At 41.7% G+C, this 27,740-nt stretch overlaps 1 protein-coding gene across 1 annotated transcript in view; it reads right to left on the reverse strand.

Annotated features, from left to right (window-relative positions):
* The window catches only part of LOC126263057 (Down syndrome cell adhesion molecule-like protein Dscam2), a 551,657-nt gene that overhangs the window by 246,766 nt on the left and 277,151 nt on the right, over nucleotides 1-27,740 (reverse strand). The window contains exons 12-14 of the mRNA XM_049960035.1: nucleotides 21,604-21,742; nucleotides 21,126-21,245; nucleotides 19,615-19,791 (exon numbers count right to left, since the gene is read on the reverse strand). Coding sequence (XP_049815992.1) covers nucleotides 19,615-19,791; nucleotides 21,126-21,245; nucleotides 21,604-21,742 — 436 coding nt within the window. The remainder of the gene's footprint in view (nucleotides 1-19,614; nucleotides 19,792-21,125; nucleotides 21,246-21,603; nucleotides 21,743-27,740) is intronic.

Raw genomic sequence — 27,740 nt, forward strand, 5'->3', positions numbered from 1 at the left:
TCAAACAAGAAGGGAATAGAAGCTTTTGAATTGTGGTGCTATAGAAGAATGCTGAAGATTAGATGGTTAGATCAGATAACTAATGAAGAAGCACTAAATAGAATTGGTGAGAAAAGATGTTTGTGGCACAACCTGACTAGAAGAAGGGATTAGTTAATAGGACACATTCTGAAACATCAAGGGATCACCAATTTATACTGGAAGGAAGAGTGTGTGTGTGTGTGTGTGTGTGTGTGTGTGTGTATTGGGGTGGGGAGTGGGGAGGGGGGGAGGGGGGAGAATCATATAGGAAGACCAAGAGATGAATATATTAAGCAGAGAGTATCAGAGAGTATAGCTTGCAGCAGTTACTCAGAGATGAAGAAGACAGACTAGCATGGATAACTGCATCTAACCAGTCTTCAGACTGAAGACCACAAAAACAACATTATCTTTCATAATATTTTCAAGAATGCTGGCAGAAGTGTAATTTAGGCTGTAGTTTGATGGCGTTTCATGAACAGTGGTTTAATGTCAGTGAATTTGAGCTGATAAGGAAATGTTCCAGTGATAAAAAACTTACTGTACAAATAACTTAAGAGTTTCTAAATTTACAAGAACACTCATTAATTTACTTTGTTGATATTTCATCATAACCACTAAAATGCTTTGACTTTGTAGCGGTTATCGACTGCAAGAGTCGACCGCCTCATCTTTGAGAATGAACTTCTTTGAAAACTGTTGATCTCAGTGTGTTCCAAACTCTGTATTAGAGCACGCCAGCAATGTGTGCTGGAACATCACCATGGACAAACAATGCAGAAACCCTTTGTCGGATTTCTACGTCCATCGACTTAACATTGTGCCGCATCTAGATGCAATGTACAGGAAGTGTAATTAGTGTGTAAATTCCCGACTCGTGTGTGAATCGTGCTTTTTGCTAACTTTCATCACCATTCTAACACATCGACAATGCAACCGAGGTGCACACATTGTCTGTCGAAACCCACTCAACACGTTGGTAATTTCACTTCCGGACAGTGCAGTGCTCCTTCGCCGATTAATTTGGACAATTTTGACTTGCTTTTCTGTGATAATTATTACAGTGACATTCGTCAGTGCAGTGCTTCAACACCGGACCATCATGCCAAACAATGGACTGCAAGAAACGGGGACTATGTTGCAAATCCCAGTTCGCACGAACTCCGAACTATGGCTAAATCACATGCCTGATCGAATTCACAAACGCCTCTCACGGCTACCACATCTTCCGCGCCGCGTGCATATTCGGTCGACCCGGTTTCCACACAGCCCGTATTCCAGAGTTCGAATGTTCGCGCCAACGTTTCCGCCACTTCTCCATGCTTGTCGCTCATTTGCAGCATTCAACTACCAACATTTCTCTCGGACCAACTTCCAATGTGGTTCATGGCCGCGGAGTATATATTCTCCTCTTATGGCATCACCGATCAAAGTGAAAAATACCTCGTACTCTTCAGGCACCTAAAGGACTATCATTATGTAATTACGGACATTATCTGTGACAATTTGAGTGACAAGTACACCAGAGCGAAAGCCGCTTTAATTCAGTGCCTGTCACCAACATCACAGGAACAATTTCATCAACGACATCCTACCGATCAACGACAATGAACCAATTACACTTACGACAATGCAGACAGTTTCTCAGTGCAACACTTTATGTGCCACGCCTCCCTCTACGCAGCACCAGAGCTGCACCGACTCTGCTCGACCTCTACCGACAGTGACGTCACGGCCGCCGCCTGCTGGCTCACTGACCTCGACCAAGTCAAAACAAACAGCTGCGCGACATACGATCCCGCCACGGCTACCGCACCCGCATCTCGTCAGCAACTCGCCGACACTACGCACGCTTACCACCTGGCCGTTCACTACTCGATCGCGCCCGCAACTTGTTCACCCACCCTAGAAGACGCTTTCAGCCGTATCAATGCTTCATACAGCAGTGAACGTGTTCTCACTCCGCCGCCGTTGAGTACTGAGTTTCACATTCGCGATCGCTCACGCGATCTCTTCTACTCGAACTGTTACGTCAATACTGTGCCGCCGACCTTGTCTTGTACGCCAGGTTACCCTTTGATAGAGACAGATTCTGATTTCGACCCCATCTTACTCAGTGATACACAGCAGACTGCTTCACGACATACATTTTCGCCTGAACAACTGCAACAGCTACGTGAGCAAATTGCGACATACAACTTGTTGGTACAAGATCAGTTACACATGGTGCAGCCGACACCAACCGAGCACGACATGCAACAAGATGCTCCTGTCATTGTTTTGCCTCTGAATGCTGATGATCCTTTGCCATTACTACCAGCTACAACTAATACCCTGACGATTACGCTACATGGATCTATGTCCCATATGTCGCAACTGTCATCATCACGCCGGCTGAAGTGGAAATTCTACGTGACTGATGTGATACAAGCAACTTATTTACGCCACTGCCACCTTTCCTTGGTAGTTCCAGACACTTCGTTTCTGTACCACGGCATAACCAGCCGCATTCCAGTGCCGCTTGCATTGCCGCCCTCTTCACTACCTCCGCAATGTACGACCAACACATTGCCATTTCTGCTTCAACAAGTGAGTATCTTTCCGCTCCGAAACACGACCGTGCGGCAGTTTCGCGCGAGCAGCTTGCAGCCTTACGACTCGACTGCAGCACCGACAGTGACAGCACACACGCAGCTCCAGTTCCATCGAACTGTGTCGCCTCTTCGCCACGGACCAGTAGCTCATCTGCCAATTCGACTTCTTCACATTCACATTACGTCTCATCGCCTTCCTGCTCCGACCATGGGTTCGCCGACCACGTCCGCCTTCCACCACCTCTCGCTGTCGCCATGCCTCAGGCAAAGGGCTCACGGCCACGCCCCCCCCCCCCCCCCCAATCTTCGATCATAGCTGTTTTGTACATCAAAACACCGACACTGTCAACTCCATTCGGAACATCCTGCCATCTACTGCTGTAACACACTCACCATCCACGGACTCTGAGGTGATGCTTCTGTCTAAACCAAAGTCATCCGTCGCCAAGGTCAGTCACGTGCAGCTTGCTGTGTTCTCCCCTGCTGCGACATCAAGCACCTCTATAACTCCGTCATTGCCGCAAGTGTTGCTCATCCGGCATCTCTTACACAACCTGTTAAGCCATAGCATGCTTGCTTCTTTATGTCATATGGCCAATAACAAACTGTTACCAGACACATTGCACTTACCGCGGTGCTCACCAGCAAATACTTTAGGAATACATTGCATCGCATCTTCGACGTACTCCGCGCCTTTGATCGGATCGAAACCCCACTGCTCCACACGGCCTCAGCACGACGATGTTCTCCCCACCGACACGCCGCTGCCTTCTGCTTCCACCGTGCCATCAGCACGGACGCCTTCCGTGCCTCCTTCCCTCTGCTGGTCATGCCTACCAAGGCATCGAGAAACGGTCCGATCCCACCTCGCACTAGCGCCTGCCACGACACAATCGGTCACTTGCACCTGAGACATCAGCCGGCCGGGTTCACACACGCCTCTCATCATCCTTACCATGCTCCGCATTACAGGTGGGGGTTCTGTGGCGCTTATCGACTGCAAGAGTCGACTGCCTCATCTTTGAGAACGAACTTCTTTGAAAACTGTTGATCTCAGTGTGTTCCAAACTCTGTATTCGAGCGGATGTGTTTGTACTGACATGATCAAAATAAAGTTAATTCATTATAAACGAGCGAGTACTTAATGTTGGGTTCGATATTACTGTACGTTACATCTCAATTCCCATAACTTAAAAGATTTTAATATGGACATTATTTCTTGTTAAGTGATTGCCCTATTCATGTAACTGAAGCTATTTATAAAGGTTAGTCTTAGGTATTCTAGGGCATTATTTTCTAACCCTGACACTCCCATATTATCTGTAACTGATATAAAATAGTTGTTAAAGAGATTTGTAATCTGAATTACCTTTAGAGGGAAGAGCTTTCCAACAAGGTAATGACTGTATAAATGAATGTGCTATATTTTTCATTCATTTCACGAACCTAGTGTAAGCATCTCTCCAGTTCATATTACTGAGCACTTTTTTAAAGTACTAAATTTTTGATAGATTTATGCCTAGCACCTGGATCTGCATGTTATGATCTGATAGGTTATTGATGACTGGCCTTGTGATATGATTTTGTTCCTTTGATTTGGTTATAAAATATTATCAATGACTGTCTTTGAGCATTCAGCTGTCCTATCTGGAAAGTTTACTGAAGGGAATAGATTGAATTACAATGTTATTGAGTGTAATAGAGTTTTACTGGAAGAGTTTTTAGAAAATCTATGTCAAAATTACCAGAAACCACAATTGTTTTCTGTCAAATTGGCCAATGGAGCTTCAAGATGATTTATGAACAGTTTAATCAAACAATGGAAAATCCAGGATGAAATGTAACAATATTATGCGACGGAAAGTTGCTACTCAGAATATAGCGGAGATGCTGAGTCGCAGATAGGCACAACAGAAAGACTCTTAAAATTATAGCTTTCAGCCATTTAGGGTTCCGTCAACAATACACACAAATACACACACACACACACACACACACACACAAAACTGCATTCTCGGGCAACTGAAGCCACACTCCACTGCGGTTTGGGCAATAAGTGGTGTTGTTCACGAACATCTTGTCAACCTCTGTTCATGAGTCTGGGTATTTTGACATTGACCTCTCAATATGTATATTCCTTATTGTTGTTTATTGTTACCAATATTAGTTTATTCCCGAGAATAAGCAGCTTTCACTCGGTTAATACTCGGCAAAAATCAAACCTGCATTTGGATTGGACTTCCTTAACTCTTGTGCAAAAAGGTGTACAGTATACTGCTGCATCCATTTTCAATAATCTGCCACTCGAATTCAAAAATCGTAGCAGTAATCCACGCGCTTTCAAATTGAAATTGAAGAGTTTCCTCGTGGGTCACTCCTTCTATTCTGTCGAGGAGTTCCTTGAAGAAATAAGCTGGTTTTTATTTTATTGCTGATAGCGTTTACTTAAACTAATGAACTGACTTTTTTCAGGTTCCTGAATATTTATTTTTATCTGTTATTACGTTTATGTTGTAGTTTCATGTAGTGACACGTTCCATGACCTTAGAGATTTGCTCCTCAATTTGGTCCTACGGAACTTGACTAGTAAATAAATGAAGTAAAATTGAAACTGGTCGCTTGCCAAGAGGTATCCTCGAACTGATGACGTTAAACGTATCGTTTACCAACTTAAAAAAATTCCATAATATCTTCTTATTCAGACATTACGAAAGAAGGAGCTGGCAGGCAAGATGAACGTGCTGTCAATCCCTTCCGGAAACTTGTAACAACAACAACTGTACATATAATAATTTTTTTCTTCTGATTTTCGTTAAATTAGTGTAATCGATGTTATGATTTCATTTCTTTTTCTTTTCATGCCATGATGTTAAAGACACTGTAACCAATTTTCGATGTGAATATTAATGTTTATGTCAAATTGCAAGCAATATTATAACAAAATGGAAATGTAAGAAATGTTGAAACTGTTGTAAGATGTTAAAGTTGTATTTATGCGCCTGGTCCATACATAGGCAATGTATTAGGATATGTGGAATGCAAAACCTTTGGTGAATACCCTGTCTGTATGGGAGCGGTAAAAGGTGGATGGCAGGCGAACGCGGGAAAATGCACACGGGCGTGGAATGGCATAACGGGCTCAGCAGTAGTAGTCGGAGTTAGGCTTTGATCTGAGCAACATGTTCTGGATCGAGGAGGCTCTCCTGGAAAACGTGATTTCATTGAGCCTCGGATGTGCCGTTTCCGACGACTATACAGCATGGCAAAATTCTATAGGCACTAAATGGAAAAATATTGCGACGCTATGAAGAAGTAAAGTGCCGATACATCAAGAGCCATAGCTGTGATTGTATGTGTGCTCTGCGCCTCGCCATCTCGCCGCCCGCAAACCGCCGCATTGATACGAACAGGTTGAAACTTTTAGTACTGTATTCGTGTGGACCAGTGTTACTTTTGTTCCTGACTGTTCAATAACAACTTAACTTTTACCAGAACTGTCCTATCATTTAATTATCCTCATCACTAACCTAGACAGGATCCTTTCCACATGTTGTGCAATCCGAGTGTCCCGAAATGAAGATTTAAAGTTTATGTTAATAATACTTACCTGCTGACCTATCTATGTTAGAATGATGTTTAAAGAACTTTGTTGTTAATGAATATATAGGTCTGGCAAAGTTGGAAGATAATGTTGAAATTGGTTTAGTAATGAAGTTTAATTAATTTGAGACAAAAATAAAGGTAGTTAAATGAGCAAGAAATAAGATAAAAAGAATAGTAAATCATATATTGGAAATCTTGAGTGCTTAATGATTTAAATAACCAAAATGTCAGTACAGTGATCATAACAGTTTCAGGCCCCCCCCCCCCTACCCTTTTCTTTTCTATTCATTTAAATTCTGAAGTGTACTGAACTGATTTGACCAGAAAAGCTAAAGTCAATATAAAATCAAAATTTATTAGTGTTTTACCTTTTCCAAAATTGACCTTGTATGTGTGTTTCGAAAGTGCTGTTTCTAGGGTAACCTATGCTCGATTTTAATCAGATCAATAGACAGTACGAAGTTTGTAGTAAACATTATAGTGTATTGTTGTGTATTTTTGGCTTGCCCATATTAGTACAGAAAGTGAAATCATTAGTTCAGTAGATTTTCTGGTTCTAAAATTTACCATAGTAAGCAGTGTTGTTACGTGTTGTTTTGTATGAACGTACTTCAACTTATACTGGGAAGAAACTCAGTTAATGCCTAATTAGGCTGGCGACGGTATTATTAACAAATTGGTAACATCTTCTGTGTTGTTTCATGTCCGTCCTGACGTGTAGTTGCATTTCGGACTTGCTTGACGTATCATTGTTATTACTGAGTGGGTGTAAGTCTGATTTGCCTCCATTCAGATACACGCGGTGAATGACTATACAAAAATCCTTTCACTTAAGGTGAAGCCCGTCAACTTACCATAGTATAAGTTTTAATGACATATTGCGTGTGTCACTTTAGTGTTACAAGTGGCTTCCGGTGACAGGACATCCAGTTGTTGTCGGTCACAAATTAATGTGAATACCGAACAGTGGATGTTCAGTGGCACGAATTGTAATAATATTCAGTAAAGTAAATAGCAGTGAACGTCAAGTACAGTGAAGAGGTGTAATTGGCATTCAGTATGGACAAGAACGTAGAAACAGTAGATGTGCCGAGCGAAATGGAAAATGCGGCTGGCAATGACAGGAGTGTACGCAGCCAGATAACAGACGGCGTTAGCGGTAGACAATTGGCGTACATACAGTATCACGAACATGTTAACGAACAGATTGAAATGTCGAGAGTGCCTCGAACACAGCAAGGGATAAAACAGGAAGTAGAGGATGACTTTGTAGATGATAGTGGGTACGTGAACGAATCCACTGACATGTTTGATTCACCACAAATAAAGAAAGAACTGAAAGAAACTTTTGAAGTAGGATCGGAACACACAGATTCAGTAGAACAAAACATTGTGAAAATTTTAAGCATGAACGATTTATTTGAACAATTAACCAAACAAATTGCAGGACAGAATGATCAGCTTCAAAAACAAGTCGGTAATCAGGTTAGTCAGCTTAAAACACACGTTGACGAGCAGCTTAAAACACAGAGCCATCAGCTCAAAACACAGATAGAAGAGCAAGGAATTAAAATTAGTAAACAAATAGAACAGGTAGAACAAAAAGTGGGTAGTTTAAGCTCTGTAGCAAATACTATGAAATTTGAAATTGACACAATTAACAAAAATATGGATACTATGCAGGGGGAAATTGACAACATTAACAGTAGGTTTGATGTTGAAATTCTCAGCATCCAAGAGAAAGTAGAGCCTCTAGCTGAAACAAAAGTAGACGAAAAAGTTTTCGGTCTTAAAACTGAGATCGTAAACGAATGTCAACACGGAATATCACAATTGAAAAAGGCAGTTTCAGACACTGAAAGAGATTTAGGCAAAAAATCAACCAGATGTGTACAAAAGTGTGAACAAAATACATCGAAAATTCAAGGCAAAATTTTCGATCTTGAGAGTAAAATTAAAGATAGGCCTTCTGTTGTCTATTATGGCACACCACTTACGAAGCTATTGGAAGGTGAGGAACGCTTCGATCCCGCCAAGAAACATAATGGATGACATCCGTTAGATATCATCAAAAATTGTGAGAGGGTATTTCCTGAACACTTGTCTGATCAGGAAAAGATAAACGTAGTAATTAGCGCCTTAGCAGGTGACGCTAAGCGTTGGGGAATTAATATGAATACTGAACGAATGACGTTCGAAGAATTTAAGCAAAAATTTACGGAAGAATATTGGTCCAAACAAAAACAGGATCATTTGTGGCGCGAGTTTATCATGGCCAAACATCATGATAACAGGGGCAGGAATTCTTTGAAAGATTTCTGCGAATATTGGTACCGGAAGTTGACGCATTTAAGAGGGAGAAGATCCGATTTGGAAATCATATGGGGGCTATATAAAAAGCTCCCAGAAGATTCGAAGAGATACGTGGGAAGCAATCATCGCAGCTTCCAAGCGTTTCTCGAAAGGGTCAAAGACGAAGACCATTGGCGCGAAAGTCGTGCCAATTATAAAAATTTTGGTAACAGAAACAATCGTAATCATGACGAGAGAAACGACGGCGATGGGTTTCGCATCAATATGACACAAAGAAGTAGAGGCAGAGGAAGAGGACGAGGAAGTTATCCAGGTCGCGGTAGAGGGTACACCGCACAAAATAATACCGACGCGGGAAACTAATTTCCGCGAACGTTGAGGGCCAAATGGAAGCGGACAATATATACTGGCCCCGATTTAAGAAATGTTACCGGACTAACAGTAAAGTTATGAGACAGGTTAGAGACAGGAGTGGAACGACGCAACGTGTCGTTGCGGAGCAAGCGTCAGGTGCGCACATAGATGACTCATCTTCGCTGCGCAGAGTGCTACAGGTTAACAGGCGAGTGGAGCATCAGAGGGCAACGGCCCAGCCTAGCAGAACAGCTGTTCAGAGAAAAGCCGCTAGCAATGCGGAAGCATTAGATACGAATATAGCCGTCAGAGCTAATGAAAACTTTACGAGTAATAATTCCGTGGCAAAGGAAATAATGGACGAAACAGTGGGTACACAGAGAGGTGCGGTTAGCAGTGTTAGCAATGAAGTAAATGGCAAGAATGAATTAGCGGAAGTAAGTAATTGGCGTGTGCAGATCGATGATCTGTACAAGGGCCTCAAGTAATGTGAGTGGGAGGATTTTAAGAAGGAGTATGAGGCAAGGAAGGTGATTAGTGAAAAAGGAGGTAGTAGGGACGTCGATAAGGTGACGTGGCCCGAGTTTAAAGAGGAGAGAGTAAATAGCGCCGCGCAAAGCACGCGTGCTGCCAATAGGACGAAGGTGAAAGATAGGAAGGAATTGGAGGGTGAAATCCTTAGCATTGACGAGGAAGTAACTTCTGTTAATAATCCGCCAACAGTGCAAGCTGCTACCGAAAGGCACCGTGGGGAAGAGGCAGGTGATTACCTAAAAGTAATTGAAGTCCACGAGGATCACACTAAATATGAAGTAACAGTGGATGTGAGTAAAGCTGATAATGAGGCCGTTTTGCTAAAAGAGAATATTGAATTAAAATTAAAGCCTGACGAAAATGCAGAGGGAGAACTTAGTGCCTGTCTCAGAAAAGCTTTTATGTTAGAACCTGAAAGCGATCCAGAATGGTCGGATTCTGACGATTGTTCAGATGACGAATATTTCGGTACTGGTGAAAATAATGGGGGTACAGCTAATTGCGATATTATACCTACTGATGACGAAGTTTCAAAACAAAATCCAGATGTTGAGACTGAACAAAGAAAGAAAGAGCCACCTGACGACTCAGTGTTTATTTTACAAAGAGTTCAAGTAAGCAAAGACTTTGAACTCCAGAAACCGAAAAAGCCGCCAGATATAAATGGTTCACAGGGATGGAACGTATCTTGGGACAATGTCACAGTCGACCAATGTGCGTTGTGGAAAAAACAGGAAGGGGCATGATTTAGAGTCTGGGGCAGATTTATATTGGACTTTGAGAATGTCATGAACAGTACATCATGAAACTACTGGGTTCCCACCGGAAGAAATTTTGTTAGGCAGCAGGAGTAAAAGTTTAACTGAGGAAAAACTAGAGTTTCCACCTTGTACAAGCTTGGGGTTGAGTCAAAAGAAATAATTAGTCAGAAAAAGGGCAAAGCAAGAAGCTGAATCTAGATCTAAAAGACACGATAAAAATCTGAAAGTTTCAAAATTTAAAATTGGGGATTATGTTCTTTTAAAAACCCACGAAACGTCTAGTGAACTGAACCATGAAATTTCCAAATTTAAATACATTTATAATGGACCGTATATAATACAGAACATTCCACACGATAATGCTTACTACCTGATCTACCCAAAATCCAAGAGACCTTTAGGTGTAAGAAATGTTGTGGACCGGAAACTGTATGTTCCTAGGAGTGAGTGACCTAAGTACTCTCAGAGAGCAATTTGCATTAAATATGCTGTATCTTATGCTGAAACTAATTTATTCCAAATGTAACTAATCTTTGTAAACATATGTGTACCAATATCAGTGTGCTAATGTGCTTATGTGAGTTTCAGATTACCAAATGTACTGTAAATGTAAAGATGTATGGAAAATAGGGCTGAAAAGAAAGGGTAAATGCTGCAAGCCAAATAAAAGATGGGACTGTAAAAAAAATTAAAGTGGGCAGTGTATGAGCCATAATATAAAGGACTGCCAAACACCAATGAGGGCAGATAAATGGTCAATGGAGAATTGTGAGTGTGGTACAGGTGATGTGGTAAAATGATGCGAAATGGACTGCCCAAAATCTGAATAATAGGCAGCAAATATATGTAGTGATTTTTCTAAATATTATTGTGTAATTTTTTTTGTAAGTAAGGAAATGGGATGCCATTCAATGCAAGCAGCAATAAATTGTCTTATAGTGTATATAGATATTTGCATTTGCTTTTGTAGTTAAATGTTTGTGTTCCAGATTTTGAAATTATTTCTTTGAGAAATTTAGTAAAAATGAGTAATTTTCTATTTAAATAATGTTGTGATAGGAGAGTGGACTGTGCCAAAGGCACTTAAGTAAATGATAAGTAAATGTTCTTGATATGTTAAAAAGTGTAGACCTATATAATGTGAGTGAAAGGAAGCTTGTGGTATAAATTTTTTTTGGATGGGAAATTCACACAAAGATTCAGAACCACTGTATAAATATAAAAATTAGTGTTCCCATCAAATTTGCACTTAGTGAAATTTACTGGAAACAGGGGCATGTGTAACAACAACAACTGTACATATAATAATTTTTTTCTTCTGATTTTCGTTAAATTAGTGTAATCGATGTTCTGATTTCATTTCTTTTTCTTTTCATGCCATGATATTAAAGGAACTGTAACCAATTTTCGGTGTGAATATTAATGTTTATGTCAAATTGCAAGCAATATTATAACAAAATGGAAATGTAAGAAATGTTGAAACTGTTGTAAGATGTTAAAGTTGTATTTATGCGCCTGGTCCATACATAGGCAATGTATTAGGATATGTGGAATGCAAAACCTTTGGTGAATACCCTGTCTGTAGGGGAGCGGTAAAAGGTGGATGGCAGGCGAACGCGGGAAAATGCACACGGGCGCGGAATGGCATAACGGGCTCAGCAGTAGTAGTCGGAGTTAGGCTTTGATCTGAGCAACACGTTCTGGATCGAGGAGGCTCTCCTGGAAAACGTGATTTCATCGAGCCTCGGATGTGCCGTTTCCGACGACTATACAGCATGGCAAAATTCTATAGGCACTAAATGGAAAAATATTGCGACGCTATGAAGAAGTAAAGTGCCGATACATCAAGAGCCATAGCTGTGATTGTATGTGTGCTCTGCGCCTCGCCATCTCGCCGCCCGCAAACCGCCGCATTGATACGAACAGGTTGAAACTTTTAGTACTGTATTCGTGTGGACCAGTGTTACTTTTGTTCCTGACTGTTCAATAACAACTTAACTTTTACCAGAACTGTCCTATCATTTAATTATCCTCATCACTAACCTAGACAGGATCCTTTCCACATGTTGTGCAATCCGAGTGTCCCGAAATGAAGATTTAAAGTTTATGTTAATAATACTTACCTGCTGACCCATCTATGTTAGAATGATGTTTAAAGAACTTTGTTGTTAATGAATATATAGGTCTGGCAAAGTTGGAAGATAATGTTGAAATTGGTTTAGTAATGAAGTTTAATTAATTTGAGACAAAAATAAAGGTAGTTAAATGAGCAAGAAATAAGACAAAAAGAATAGTAAATCATATATTGGAAATCTTGAGTGCTTAATGATTTAAATAACCAAAATGTCAGTACAGTGATCATAACAGTTTCAGGCCACCCCCCCTCCCCCCTTTTCTTTTCTATTCATTTAAATTCTGAAGTGTACTGAACTGATTTGACCAGCAAAGTTAAAGTCAATATAAAATCAAAATTTATTAGTGTTTTACCTTTTTCAAAATTGACCTTGTATGTGTGTTTCGAAAGTGCTGTTTCTAGGGTAACCTATGCCCGATTTTAATCAGATCAATAGACAGTACGAAGTTTGTAGTAAACATTATAGTGTATTGTTGTGTATTTTTGGCTTGCCCATATTAGTACAGAAATTTACCATAGTAAGCAGTGTTGTTACGTGTTGTTTTGTATGAACGTACTTCAACTTATACTGGGAAGAAACTCAGTTAATGCCTAATTAGGCTGGCGACCGTATTATTAACCATTTGGTAGCATCTGCGGTGTTGTTTATTGTCCGTCCTGACGTGTAGTTGCACTTCAGACTTGCTTGACGTATTATTGTTGTTACTGAGTGGGTGAAAGTATGATTTTGCCTCCATTCAGGTACACGCGGTCAACATATAAACCAAAATCCTTTCTTATAAGGTGAAGCCCGTCAACTTACCATAGTACAGGCTATAATAAGTATCGTGCGCAGAAGCGTAGACGTTACAAACTGTCAGATGATGAGTAGTAACTTTAGGGCAGAGTTTTAACTCGCCATTATGTTTCAACAACAGCTGCTCGATTATGCATTATGTTATTGTTTTTCCATAGCTTAATCAAAAATTATCATCCAAAATGTGGTTTCTCAAAAATTTCAACATATGTGGTACATCAGCAAATACCCAAACACGTTTTGTTTCATCGTTAGGGTTGATGAAGTACGTGTTTGTGTAGTCGATGTGGAATTCCTTCTACACTTACCCATTTTTACTTCCCAGATCAGATACAATACCAACTACAACAAATCCCACTTTCTGCGTCTCTCTGATGGTACTGACCAGCAAATCCAGATTCATCACAGTATCAAAATTGTTATTTTTATATAGAAATGATTTGGCGGACAGGATGGGCAGCAGTCTGCGGTTGTTTGCCGATGATGCCCTGGTGTGCAGTGAGGTGTCGAAGTTGACGTCTTTAGGAAGATACCAGACGACTTAGACAAAATTTCCTGACGGTGTGATTGGTGGTAGCTAGCTCTAAATGTGGATAAATGTAAGTAAATGCGGATTAGCAGGAAGAACAAATCTGTAATGTTCGGGTACAGTATTAATAGTGTCCAGCTTGACACAGTCAAGTCGTTTAAATATCTGAGAGTAACGGTGCAAAGCGATATGAGGTGGAATGAGAATATGAAAACTGCGGTAGAAAAGGCAAATGGTCGATTTCGGTTTATTAGGAGAATTTTAGGAAGGAGTGGTTCACCTGTAAAGGAGACCGCATATAGGACGCTGGTGCAATCTGTTCTTGAGTATTGCTCAAGTATTTGGGATCCGTAGCAGGTTGGATTGAAGGAAGACATCGAAGCAATTCAGAAGAGGGCTGCTAGATTTGCTGCTGTTAGGTTAGGACAAAACTTAAGTGTTACAGAGATGCTTCGAGAACCCAAAAGGGGATCACTACTGAGAAAGTTTAGAGAACCGGCATTTGAAGCTGACAAAGATAAGATACGAGAAAATAGGCCTCATACAGAGGCGTCGTTGTTGTTGTGGTCTTCAGTCCTGAGACTGGTTTGACACAGCTCTCCATGCTACTCTATCCTCTGCAAGCTTCTTCATCTCCCAGTACCTACTGCAACCTACATCCTTCTGAATCTGCTTAGTGTATTCATCTCTTGGTCTCCCCCTACGATTTTTACCCTCCATGCTGCCCTCCAATGCTAAATTTGTGATCCTTTGATGCCTCAAAACATGTCCTACCAACCGGTCCCTTCTTTTTGTCAAGTTGTGCCACAAACTCCTCTTCTCCCCAATTCTATTCAATACCTCCTCGTTAGTTATGTGATCTACCCATCTAATCTTCAGCATTCTTCTGTAGCACCACATTTCGAAAGCTTCTATTCTCTTCTTGTCCAAAATATTTATCGTCCATGTTTCACTTCCATACATTGCTACAATCCATACAAATACTTTCAGAAACGAATTCCTGACACTTAAATCTATACTTGATGTTAACAAATTTCTCTTCTTCAGAAAGTCTTTCCTTGCCATTACCAGTCTACATTTTATATCGTCTCTACTTCGACCATCATCAGTTATTTTACTCCCTAAATAGCAAAACTCCTTTACTACTTGAAGTGTCTCATTTCCTAATCTAATTCCCTCAGCATCACCAGATTTAACTCGACTACATTCCATTATCCTCGTTTTGCATTTGTTGATGTTTATCTTATATCCTCCTTTCAAGACACTATCCATTCCGTTCAACTGCTCTTCCAAGTCCTTTGCTGTCTCTGACAGAATTACCATGTCATCGGCGAACCTCAAAGTTTTTATTTCTTCTCCATGAATTTTAATACCTACTCCGAATTTTTCTTTTGTTTCCTTTACTGCTTGCTCAATATACAGATTGAATAACATCTGGGAGAGGCTACAACCCTGTCTCACTCCCTTCCCAACCACTGCTTCCCTTTCATGCCCCTCGACTCTTATAACTGCCATCTGGTTTGTGTACAAATTGTAAATAGCCTTTCGCTCCCTGTATTTTACCCCTGCCACCTTCAGAATTTGAAAGAGAGTATTCGAGTTAATACTGTCAAAAGCTTTCTCTAAGTCTACAAATGCTAGAAATGTAGGTTTGCCTTTTCTTAATCTTTCTTCTAAGATAAGTCGTAAGGTTAGTATTGCCTCACATGTTCCAACAATTCTACGGAATCCAAACTGATCTTCCACGAGGTCCGCTTCTACCAGTTTTTCCATTCGTCTGTAAAGAATTCGTGTTAGTATTTTGCAGCTGTGACTTATTAAACTGATAGTTCTGTAATTTTCACATCTGTCAACGCCTGCTTTCTTTGGGATTGGAATTATTATATTCTTCTTGAAGTCTGAGGGTATTTCGCCTGTTTCATACACCTTGCTCACCAGATGGTAGAGTTTTGTCATGGCTGGCTCTCCCAAGGCCGTCAGTAGTTCTAATGGAATGTTGTCTACTCCCGGGGCCTTGTTTCGACTCAGGTCTTTCAGTGCTCTGTCAAACTCTTCATGCAGTATCTTATCTCCCATTTCATCTTCATCTACATCCTCTTCCATTTCCATAATATTGTCCTCAAGTGAATCGCCCTTGTATAAACCCTCTATATACTCCTTCCACCTTTCTGCTTTCCCTTCTTTGCTTAGAACTGGGTTTCCATCTGAGCTATTGACATTCATACAAGTAGTTCTCTTCTCTCCAAAGATCTCTTTAATTTTCCTGTAGGCAGTATCTATCTTACCCCTAGTGAGATAAGCCTCTACATTCTTACATTTGTCCTCTAGCCATCCTTGCTTGGCCATTTTGCACTACCTGTCGATCTTATTTTTGAGACGTTTGATTCCTTTTTGCCTGCTTCATTTACTGCATTTTTATATTTTCTCCTTTCACCAATTAAATTCAATATTTCTTCTGTTACCCAAGGATTTCTATTAGCCCTCGTCTTTTTACCTACTTGATCCTCTGCTGCCTTCACTACTTCATCCCTCAGAGCTACCCATTCTTCTTCTACTGTATTTCTTTCCCCCATTCCTGTCAATTGTTCCCTTATGCTCTCCCTGAAACTCTGTACAACCTCTGGTTTAGTCAGTTTATCCAGGTCCCATATCCTTGAATTCCCACCTTTTTGCAGTTTCTTCTGTTTTAATCTACAGTTCATAAGCAATAGATTGTGATCAGAATCCACATCTGCCCCTGGAAATGTCTTACAATTTTAAATCTGCTTCCTAAATCTCTGTCTTAACGTTATATAATCTATCTGAAACCTGTCAGTATCTCCAAGCTTCTTCAACGTATACAACCTTCTTTTACGATTCTTGAACCAAGTGTTTGCTATGATTAAGTTATGCTCTGTGCAAAATTCTACGAGACGGCTTCCTCTTTCATTTCTTCTCCCAAATCGATGGTCACCTACTGTGTTTCTTCTCTCCCTTTTCCTACTCTCGAATTCCAGTCACCCATGACTATTAAATTTTCGTCTCCCTTCACTACCTGAATAATTTCTTTTATCTCATCATACATTTCATCAATTTCTTCATCATCTGCAGAGCTAGTTGGCATATAAAATTGTACTACTGTAGTAGGGATGGGCTTTGTGTCTATCTTGGCCACAATAATGCGTTCACTATGCAGTTTGTAGTAGCTTACCTGCACTCCTATTTTTATATTCATTATTAAACCTACTCCTGCATTACCCCTATTTGATTTTGTATTTATAACCCTGTATTCACCTGACTAAAAGTCTTGTTCCTCCTGCCACCGAACGTCACTGATTCCCACTATATCTATCTAACTTTAACCTGTCCACTTCCCTTTTTAAATTTTCTAACCTACCTGCCCGATTAAGGGATCTGACATTCCACGCTCCTATCCGTAGAACGCCAGTTTTCTTTCTCCTGATAACGACGTCATCTTGAGTAGTCCCCGCCCGGAGATCTGAATGGGGACTATTTTACCTCCGGAATATTTTACCCAAGGGGACGGCATCATCATTTAATCATACAGTAAAGCTGCATGACCTCGGGAAAAACTAGGGCTGTAGTTTCCCCTTGCTTTCAGCCGTTCGCAGTACCAGCACAGCAAGGCCGTTTTGGTTAGTGTTACAAGGCCAGATCAGTCAATCATCCAGACTGTTGCCCCTGCAACTACTGAAAAGGCTGCTGCCCCTCTTCAGGAACCACATGTTTGTCTGGCCTCTCAACAGATACCCCTCGGTTGTGGTTGCACCTACGGTACGGCCATCTGTATCGCTGAGGTACGCAAGCCTCCCCACCAACGGCAAGGTCCATGGTTCATGGGGGGACGGAGGCGTACAGACGGTCATTTTTCTTTCGCTCTGTTTGCGAATGGAACAGAAGAGGAAATGACAAGTATTGATTCAGGGTACCCTCCGCCACGCACCTCACGGTGGCTTGCAGAGTATCTGTGTAGATGTAGATGTAATACACAGGTTTATTCCAGGTTCCACATAAACTATAACAACCTGTACCTGGCTATGTGTCCCGTACAGGATGTAGGTTTCTTGGTCGTAGCATATGGGACTGTGCACATTCATTTCATCAAAACTCAACATGCGCAGCCTCTCTGCTTCACTTAAGCTTGTTGCTTGCTTACTCATTAAGTGCATCACATCCTACAAAACACCAGGAAAACAGCGAAAAATATTAGATATCCATCTTTTTAACGTTGAAAATCCCTGTAATGGTATACCCTTACGTTCCTCAAATAAATGTTACGTTTTTCTGGACAGAGAGCGCAGAAGCAAGGCTTTGCTTTCGTCTTCCTGACTTCAACGTGTACTCTTCTTGGACTTCATGAGACATTTAGTCTGTGTCCGTAAATACTTTTTATAAAAATTGCTGTACATCAGTTATCACTTTAGCACTTTGACGACACTGGAGGACTTGGCTGTGCTTCCTCTGTCTGCTTAATGCATGATACAGTAATTTGTTTATCGTCTTCAATGTATTGTTTTCAGCTACTAAACGCTGATTTTCTCTCTCAGTAGTCTGTTTCTGTGCTTTGACCTGCTTTCTTTTGCTTCGGTGACAAAGAAGCTACCGTGTAAATGCACGTGTACGTGTTTCGCAGTCTTTTCTTTTGCACTTCTTTGGTGGACAGAGGACGAAGCAGCTACAGCAGAAGTGGCTTTAATAAGATGCAATGTAGGAACCGCAGTCGGCTTTAAGATCTTCTTTGGCTGAAGTTTCAATAATTCGGCTTGGAGATCACGTAAAAATGGGCTTCTTTAAAATTAAAGTTAATACAATCATTTCTTCTACAGAGCTGAACCCACTGAGCAGATGTTTCAGGATCTTTGGGGAACTTATGATAGGCTTCTGATTGTAGTTTTCACACACAGCCACAGCACAGTTCGGCATTTTTAACGTCAAACAGAAAGAATAAACTCGATAGAACAAGAAAATAAACAACAACACAAAACGTAGTCGTCTCGTGTACGAGCGCGCGCGAAGTGAGCAGTTTCTCGACGCTGACGTAATGCGCAGAACATTGAAAAATCTGTTCTGCGCACGCAATGCCCCCGCCACCACGCATTAGTACGACGCCCGCTACTACTACTACTACTACTACTATACTACCCAATTATTGAGCGATCTAAAGTATAAAATTTCCTACTATTATTATTATTGTTACTACTGCTACTAGTTAATTTGTGCGCTTGCTTTAACTTTTATGTATGATGTACGGTAATCATGACTCAAAATCTATAATTTTGAGAGACTGGTACGATGTTACAAGTTGGCCGCCCTGTCCAAGAGCATCACGGAAATAGCATACAAACTTCTTCTGATTAACCCTGCTGTCGAACGGTGATGTCATTTTAAGGCACTTGTCATTTTAGATCAATTTCTCCTATTTCAAAAATGTTCGTTGCAACTGAACCCAACGATTCAAATGGCTCTGAACACTATGGGACTTAACATCTGAGGTCATCAGTCCCCTAGAACTTAGAACTACTTCAACCTAACTAACCTAAGGACATGACACACATTCATGCCCGAGGCAGGATTTGAACCTGCGACCGTAGCGGTCGCGCGGTTCCGGACAAGCGCCTAGAACTGCTCAGTCGCAGCGGCCGGCCCTAATGGTTCATAACTACATTTGATTTAATTTCGATAACACTATAATCGATGTAGATGTTCACAATTTTTTTTCCCTTAACATTATCGACTTTAAACAACATGTTTATTGCCTATTGAATACTACAGCTTCCGGCGTCCTTCGTTGATAAAACTGCAACAGGTGTATCATTCACATGATCTGTTTCAAAGTAATACCCTGCTCTTTTTTGGGAACATGATTTGTGTCTCCAGCTTTTGTAGAGTCAAATTTGGAAGTGTGCAGTACAAAGATAAACGTGAAAATCAAACAGATTTGTACAAGAAAATATCCCTTAGCAAGATTCTCTTACCATTGATTGAAACCTGTACACTCTTGCTGATGCCATCACCAATTCCGTTGTCAGCGCGACATAGGTAGAATCCCTCATCCTCCGAGGATGCCGCTTGTATTGATAACGTTCCATTTTCCCACAGTTTAACGTGTGGTGGAGTATGGACCAGTGGCTGGAAATCAGTCGCTTTTCCACCTAAAAGAAAATGGAAACGGAGGTCTCGAATACTTGCATTTGTGAATTTATTTTTGTTAAAAAAGGAAAATTAACAAGTATGTTTCTCAGTTAATTTGATGTGGGCCAAATAATATGTTGAGAACAGTTGAAATACAAGGCTTGCCCAGAAGGTAATGCACCGATTTTTTTTCTTCAACGATTATTTATTTAACATAATGAGAATTATAATCTCTAAAGAATGGAGTTTTATATGGACACCCTATTTTTCCACGTAATCTCCATCTTGTTCTGTGGCCTTCCATCAGCGCGAAACAAGGGCCTGTGTGCCTTGTCGGTACCAATCCTTGTTCTGGTGGCGGAGCCATTGTTTCACTGTATGAACTTCCTTTGCTGACTCTCAGATGCAACACCAATTGCTGAGTCGTAATGTGTCTGTCCTCGCGAATGACAACATCAGCTCACTACAACGTGTCAGGTGTGACAGCTGTGAATGGACTACCCGAACGCTGCAAATCGTGGAGCTCCGCCAAGCCGCCTTCTGATGACCTCACCCTCCGTGGTCAGCGACTAACTGTACTTCTGTCGACAGCACATGCTCTATAGACTTTGCACAAGTCTTTGTGAACATTCCCCACAGTTTCTTTCGCTGCAGTGAGAAATTCAATGACGACACGTTGTTTGTAACGTACATCACCTACAGACGCCATTTTGAAACTGTCCTGCAGCTACGCTATCTGTCGGAAGTGACGGGAACTTGGCGCGCTCACTCAGGAGACTTCAGATAATACATACGTAACGTTTCGCATTCGTAGCATTGTTTTCGGCTAAGGAAATAAGAATGCGCTGCATTACTTTCTGGGCAACCCTCGTATGTTTAACATGTTGAGGCAACCCTACTGTTACAAAGAGTCTAGACGATCTGCTGAAAATTTCAGAAGTATTTGTAGAACTCTGACACCAGAGTCACGCCGCCAAATGCATTTATGTGTTTCGTTGCTGTAAAAATATTTCTATGTCAATGAAGGTCCTCCACAACAATTATTATAGACTTTTTATTTGATAACGTTTTTCATATCACTACGTTTCTCGTTCGGTTTCAAAGAAAAGTGTTCGTTTGCCAAATCTTAGGCCTATTCTGACAGGACAAGACTTTATTCACATGACAAACTGGTTATCTCATTAGTATGTACCACAGATATTATGAAAATCCTGCTATTATTCAATAACTCACAGGTAATTTGCAGAAGTTGTATTGAAAAATGATATCGTCTGCTTTGTGACTTAATTTCTTACTTACGTCAGCGACCTTCCTTCTTTTGTGTCGTTATAGCAGTGTTACAACATTTGCTCACCTATGCCACGGAACCAGGAGATAGTTGGCTGAGGAAATCCGTGTGCCTGGCAGTGAACGGACAGGGAATTGCCCTCCAGTGTAGATGTATCCTGAGGTTCTTTTAACCACTGTGGTGCAACTAAAAGAGAAGACAGAAACGTTACTAAAGGTTATTGTTTTCCTAGCTGTAGTATTTAAAGGATGAATTGAAACAGAAAGAACAACATTTCTCCTTGGTTTTTATGTAATTTTTGAAGTGAAATATTTTACGCTTGTGGTGCAAATTTTGTGTTGTGAGCATATTTCACAGTGCAGTTGAAAATAGCCAAATAAACTGTAAACGAAGACACATATTTTTATCCATGGATTCAGGAGAACTGAGGCCTAATGTACAAATTTTTATAACTAGTTGCTTTTTTTAAAAAAAGTTACGTCTGCCTTTTACTGACATTAACACCTAACAACAGTCTGCCTGGAAGGCACGAGGAATGTCTTACCGTTAACCTGGAGCTGTGCTGACTGGTTGACTGTAGCAGCCGTGTTGGAAGCTAGACAGGTGTACACACCGCTGTGTTGTGAAGTGACCTTGTTAAACACTAGCAGGCTGAAGAAGTCACCTCCTTCTTTTTCAATAACCTGAGAAAAACAAAGAGCAACGTTTATATTTGAAATGCATTAGAAAAAAAAAACAACACGCAGACTTACTGCGAACCCTGTCCTTAGTTGTATTTACTGTTACATTCGAGTTGATCGCTTGTTAACACGGTGGTCGTCCAACTGCGGCCCGAACCAAGTATTCAAGTGACCTGTGGTTTTCAGCCGCATTTTACGAGTGTAATGATATGCATCTAGCAACCAACAGGCGAACTTAGAAACGACCACTAACGTTAAGAGCTTCTTAAGAGTGTAATCTTCTTGCTCAGTAACAAACAAAAATACTTACAGAGAAAGTAAAATTTTTAAGTATGCTTAATTTTAAACGCTGTTTCAGAATTCGGCCGCTATCCCAGTGACAGTAGGGTGCGCAACACACCGGCCAGCGAATCTCGTACGGATCAGCTGCTGTGGTGTAAGTTTTGACATCTTCAACATGGATTCATGAATGCGCATTACGGAGACAGTTATCTTCAAATGCGATACTTATTAATAGAGAGGAACACAAAGTTAATTACGGCTGTTGTAATACAACATAGTCAGTAGAAGAAAACGGGGATTTAAATAGTTTATCAAACTTTTGTGATAGTGTCTCAGATTCAGTAGTGCATTGGTATAATTTCATATACTATTATTAATCAAAGTCATTCCCACTCAACACCACCTCACCACGTAACCAGAGAGTGTCACAGCTGTAGATCGCTGAGGTTGGCAGAACTGGAAACAGACCACCGTCAACACAACGTGTTTAGAATGGTGGCGACATGTGATGATCAGTACGTTAAACCCGCCGACCAACTTTTTGCGTGTCCACTGCAGGATAATACATCATAAGACAAAAAAAAAAAAAAAAAAAAAAAAAAGAAGCCGACGTTCACGAAGGAATTATTCGAATGGGGTGGAAATCGATAGATGTGATGTGCATGTACACACAGACAAATGATTACAAATTCAGAAAAATTTGATGATTTATTAAAGAGAAAGAGGTTCAGAAACTGAGCAAGTCAAAAATGCGTTGGTACACATCTGGCCCTTTGCAAGCAGTTATTCGGTTTGGTATTGTCTGATAGCGTGTTGAAGTCCTCCTGAGAGATATCGTGATAAATTCTGTCCAATTGGCACGTTAGATCGTCAAAATCCCGATATGGTTGGAAGTCCCGGCCCACAATGCTCCAAACGTTCTCCATTGGGGAGATATCTGGCGAATTTGCTGGCCAAGGTAGGGTTTGTCAAACACGAAAACAAGCAGCAAAAACTCTCAACGTGGGGGGGGGGGGGAGGGGCAACAAAACGGGGCATAAAATATCGTCGACGAACCGCTGTCCTGTAAGGGTGTCGCAGATGACAACCGAAGGGATCTTGTTACGAAAAGAAATGCTGCCCCATACCATCACTCCTGGTTGTCGAGCTGCAGGGCGGGCGACAGTCGGGTTGACATCCCACCACAGCCCGTGGCGTCTTCAAAAACGTCCTCGACCTGAAATCTGATTGACCAGAGTAGAACTGTCTTCAGTGATGAGTCTCGCTTCGAACTGAGCCCCGATGAGCAACGAAGACGTGTCTGGAGATGCCCTGGGCAATGGTAGGATATCAACATGACTGTCTCCCGCCTTATGGCCCAACAACCAGGAATGATGCTCTCAGGCGCCGTTTCTTTTGGTCGCAGGGCACCTTTGCTTGCCATCCGCGTAACCATTACAGCACAGTGGTACGTCGACAATTTTCTAGGCCCCATTTATTGCCCTTCATGTCAGGCCATCCTGATGTTTCATTTCAGCAAGATAACGCCTCCTACACACGGCGAGAGTTTCTACAGCTTGTCTTCGTGCTCGCCATATCCCGTCTTGGCCAGCAAGTTCGCCAGATCTCTCCACAATTGAGAACATCTGCAGCATTATGCGCAAGGCCCTCCAACCAGCTCGAACTTTTGACGATCTAATGCGCCAATTGGACACTTTGGCACGATATCCCTCAGGATGACATAAAACAACTCTATCAACCAACGCCAGGCCGAATAACTGCTTGCATAATGGCTATATGTGGAGCAACACGGTATTGACATGCTCGATTTATGAAGCTCTCTCTCTTGAATAAATCATCCAATTTTTCTTAAATTATAGTCATTTATTGGTCTGTACACGTACATCACATCTACAGATTTCCATCCCATTCGGATAATTCCTTCGTGGTGCGTCGTTTTTTTGTCTTGGGATATACTATCAATAACAAAAGTGGACAGTAATGACTTAGCACGGAAAGAGAGGTTTACCCAACGTGTCGTAGCTGTTTATTGTAACTGCAGTGTGATTAAAATTACTTTGCACTTGATAGTTAAGCGCACGTGTTGCATGGTATCTGAGTGGGCCCGTTATACATTGCAGTCTAGACTCGAGCGAAAGAACTCTGCCCAGTTGCCATTTACTCATTGTGCTGTCGGTGCGCCGCGACGGGTGGCGAAACAACGCGACCCCTTTCGTCGGCTGTCTCACATTATACTAATGGATTCCACTTCACAAGACGCAATGAGGATTCCATACAATCGAATTGGTGCAAATATGGACGAGATAATCAAAAAAGTAGTTCACAAGGCACATTAATTAAAATTATTTTATACTTAAATTTACTTTGTAATAATATAGAAAACAAAGATCGAAATTAAACATCACATCTGTATTTTTGTTACATAGCCTTTCACATATGAAGGGTACACGAAAAAAAGAGGCCCCTAGCCTTTTTGTATTTTCCTCTTGTAACAAGGCTGTATCACCGTGGGAAGTAAGGGCACATCACTATTTTCTGCTGAGTTCTGTCCACTACTAATTGTTACCTCACCACCCAATTTAAATTCAGCCTTTCACCTTTTATCTTCGTTTTTTTGTGTTTTTATTTAACTTAATATTTATTCACGAACTACGAAACGCACTTTTGCAATTTTTTAAATGTACCTAAAACAGTGTTCGGATGTATACGAACTGTTACGTTCCTTTATTCTTGCATATTTCGTTTCTTTCGTTAACTGTTCACCTAAAATATCTTATCCGAATCTTGAAGTACAAATCTCTGTTTTACCCATTACATAATTGTTACTCAAAACGTGTTATCGCTTCTACGAAGAACTAAATAGGTTGCAAGGTATCTTTTCCGATTTATCGTAAGACTGGAGAGATCTTAACTTTACTTAAGTACTCTCTCGGACAGAACCTGCGTTCGAGTTCTTACCATAAATGCGCGTTAACTTCTCAGAAGTTACAACTACATCTACTGTATGATGTATGGCGGAGAGTACCTTGTACACTGCTAGTCATTTCCTTTCATGTTCCACTAGTAAACAGAGCCAGGGAAAAATGAGTCTGCATGCCTTCCTACGAACCCTAATTTCTTTTACCTTGTCTTCATGGTTCTTAGGCGAAGTGTATGTTGGCGGCAGTAGAATCGTTCTGCAGTCAACTTCTAATGCCGCGTCTCTAAATTTTCTGAATAGTGTCTCGCTAGAAGAACGTCGTCTTCCCTCCAGGGATTCTCATTTAAGTTCACGAAACATTTCCGTAATACTATCGCGTTGATCGAACCTACTGTTAACACGCGTAGCATATCGCTTCTGAACTGCTTCGATGTTATCCTTCAATCGGACTTGGCGAGGATCCCAAACCCTCGAGCAGCACACAAAAACGGTTCGCAGTAGAGTTCTGCATACGTCCTCTCCTTAACATAAGAGCCACACTTTTCTAAAATTCTTCCAATAAACCAAAGTCGACCATCCCTATCTGTTCGTTCCATTTCATATCATTTTGCAATATTACGCGTAGGTGCAGGGTTGCGCACGAAATATGTCGTCCTAACCGCCGTCTGCTTCACGTCTGTTGTGCAGCGAGCTACCTTAATTTAAGTATTAACTGTATTTTTCTTACTTGTCACTTCTTCTTCCGTGTGTTTTTGCTTTTAGGAAGCTTTATTTGTCGAGTGCTATTAATAGTGTTCCATAGATTTCGTGTTTGTTTTGAATACAGTCAGAGAGAGTCCCTTTAGTCAACTATAGTGCCAGTAGTGCTAGTGTTTGTTTTCAATACAGTCCAGAGACAGGTAGTGCTATTTTCTTTGTTTTCTACAAGAAGTGGCTAGCAACCACAGTTTAGTCAATAGTCAGCCGCCTTTAGTGAATTAGCAGTCTAGTTAAAAGTTGATTAACTCTCTTCAGTAAATTGATTCCTTAGGATGGATAGGATGTGTGACTGCTGTGTACGGACGCAGGAGGAGCTGGCCACTGTTCGCGAACAGCTGAACGTGTTGATGGCCGTGGTCAGCCGTCTTCAGGCTGCTGCCTCGGAGTGTAGCGGCAGTGGGGAGTCTGGTGCGTCGCAAGGTACACCCCAGGTGTTACATGCTTCACCCACTGTCCCTGCTGTCGAGACATCGTCGCGGGTACCGGGCGCGGTTGGGCCACCCTCTCCCCAAGGGGAGTGGCGGGTTCAGCGGCGTTCGCGGCGCACGAGGCGGAGGGTAAATGTGGAGGCTGGCCGTGTGGCATCGCCCGCTCTGCCTGTGAGTGGACTTGTGGCTGCTCCTTCAGCAAGGTCCGAGCAGGCACACGGGGGGGAGGGGTTTATTAGTTATTGGGAGCTCCAATGTTAGGCGGTTGATGGAGCCCCTTAGGGAAATAGCGAAAAGGTCGGGGAAGAAGGCCAGTGTTCACTCTGTCTGCTTGCCGGGGGGTCTCATCCGAGATGTGGAGGAGGCCCTACCGGCGGCGATAGAGAGCACTGGGTGCACCCGACTGCAAATTGTTGCTCATGTCGGCACCAATGACTCCTGCCGTCTGGGTTCAGAGGTCATCCTCAGTTCGTACAGGCGGTTGGCGGAATTGGTGAAGGCGGAAAGCCTCGCTCGCGGGGTGGAATCAGAGCTAACTATTTATAGTATCGTTCCCAGAACCGATCGCGGTCCTCTGGTTTGGAGCCGAGTGGAAGGCTTAAACCAGAGTCTCAGACGATTCTGCGGAGATCTGGGGTGCAAATTTCTCGACCTCCGCTATCGGGTGGAGAAATGTAGGGTCAGGCGTGCACTACACGCCGGAAGCGGCTACAAGGGTAGCGGAGTACGTGTGGAGTGCACATGGGGGTTTTTTAGGTTAGAGAATTCCCTCCCTAGGCCCGACAAGACGCCTCCTGAGACGCGGCAAGGTAGGAGTAGGCAAAATGCAACAGGGAATAACAATATTAATGTGCTAATAGTAAACTGAAGGAGCGTCTATAGAAAGGTCCCAAAACTGCTCTCATTAATAAACGGTCACAACGCCCATATAGTACTAGGGACAGAAAGTTGGCTGAAACCAGACGTAAACAGTAATGAAATCCTAAACTCAGATTGGAATGTATACCGCAGAGACAGGCTGGACAGTGAAGGGGGAGGCGTGTTTATAGCGATAAGAAGTGCAATAGTATCGAAGGAAATTGACGGAGATCCGAAATGTGAAATGATTTGGGTGAAGGTCACGGTTAAAGCAGGCTCAGACATGGTAATTGGATGTCTTTATAGGCCCCCTGGCTCAGCAGATGTTGTGGCTGAGCACCTGAAGGATAATTTGGAAAATATTTCGAGTAGATTTCCCCGCCATGTTACAGTTCTGGGTGGAGATTTTAATTTGCCGGATATAGACTGGGAGACTCAAACGTTCATAACGGGTGGCAAGGACAAAGAATCCAGTGAAATTTTTTTAAGTGCTTTATCTGAAAACTACCTTGAGCAGTTAAACAGAGAACCGACTCGTGGCGATAACATATTAGACCTTCTGGTGACAAACAGACCCGAACTATTTGCAACAGTTAACGCAGAACAGGGAATCAGCGATCATAAAGCGGTTACGGCATCGATGAGTTAAGCCGTAAATAGAAATATTAAAAAAGGTAGGAAGATTTTTCTGTTTAGCGAAAGTGACAAAAAGCAGATTACAGAGCACCTGACGGCTCAACACAAAAGTTTTGTC

The sequence above is a fragment of the Schistocerca nitens genome, chromosome 1 (genome assembly GCF_023898315.1).
Source record: "Schistocerca nitens isolate TAMUIC-IGC-003100 chromosome 1, iqSchNite1.1, whole genome shotgun sequence".
Classification (NCBI taxonomy): Eukaryota; Metazoa; Arthropoda; class Insecta; order Orthoptera; family Acrididae; genus Schistocerca; species Schistocerca nitens.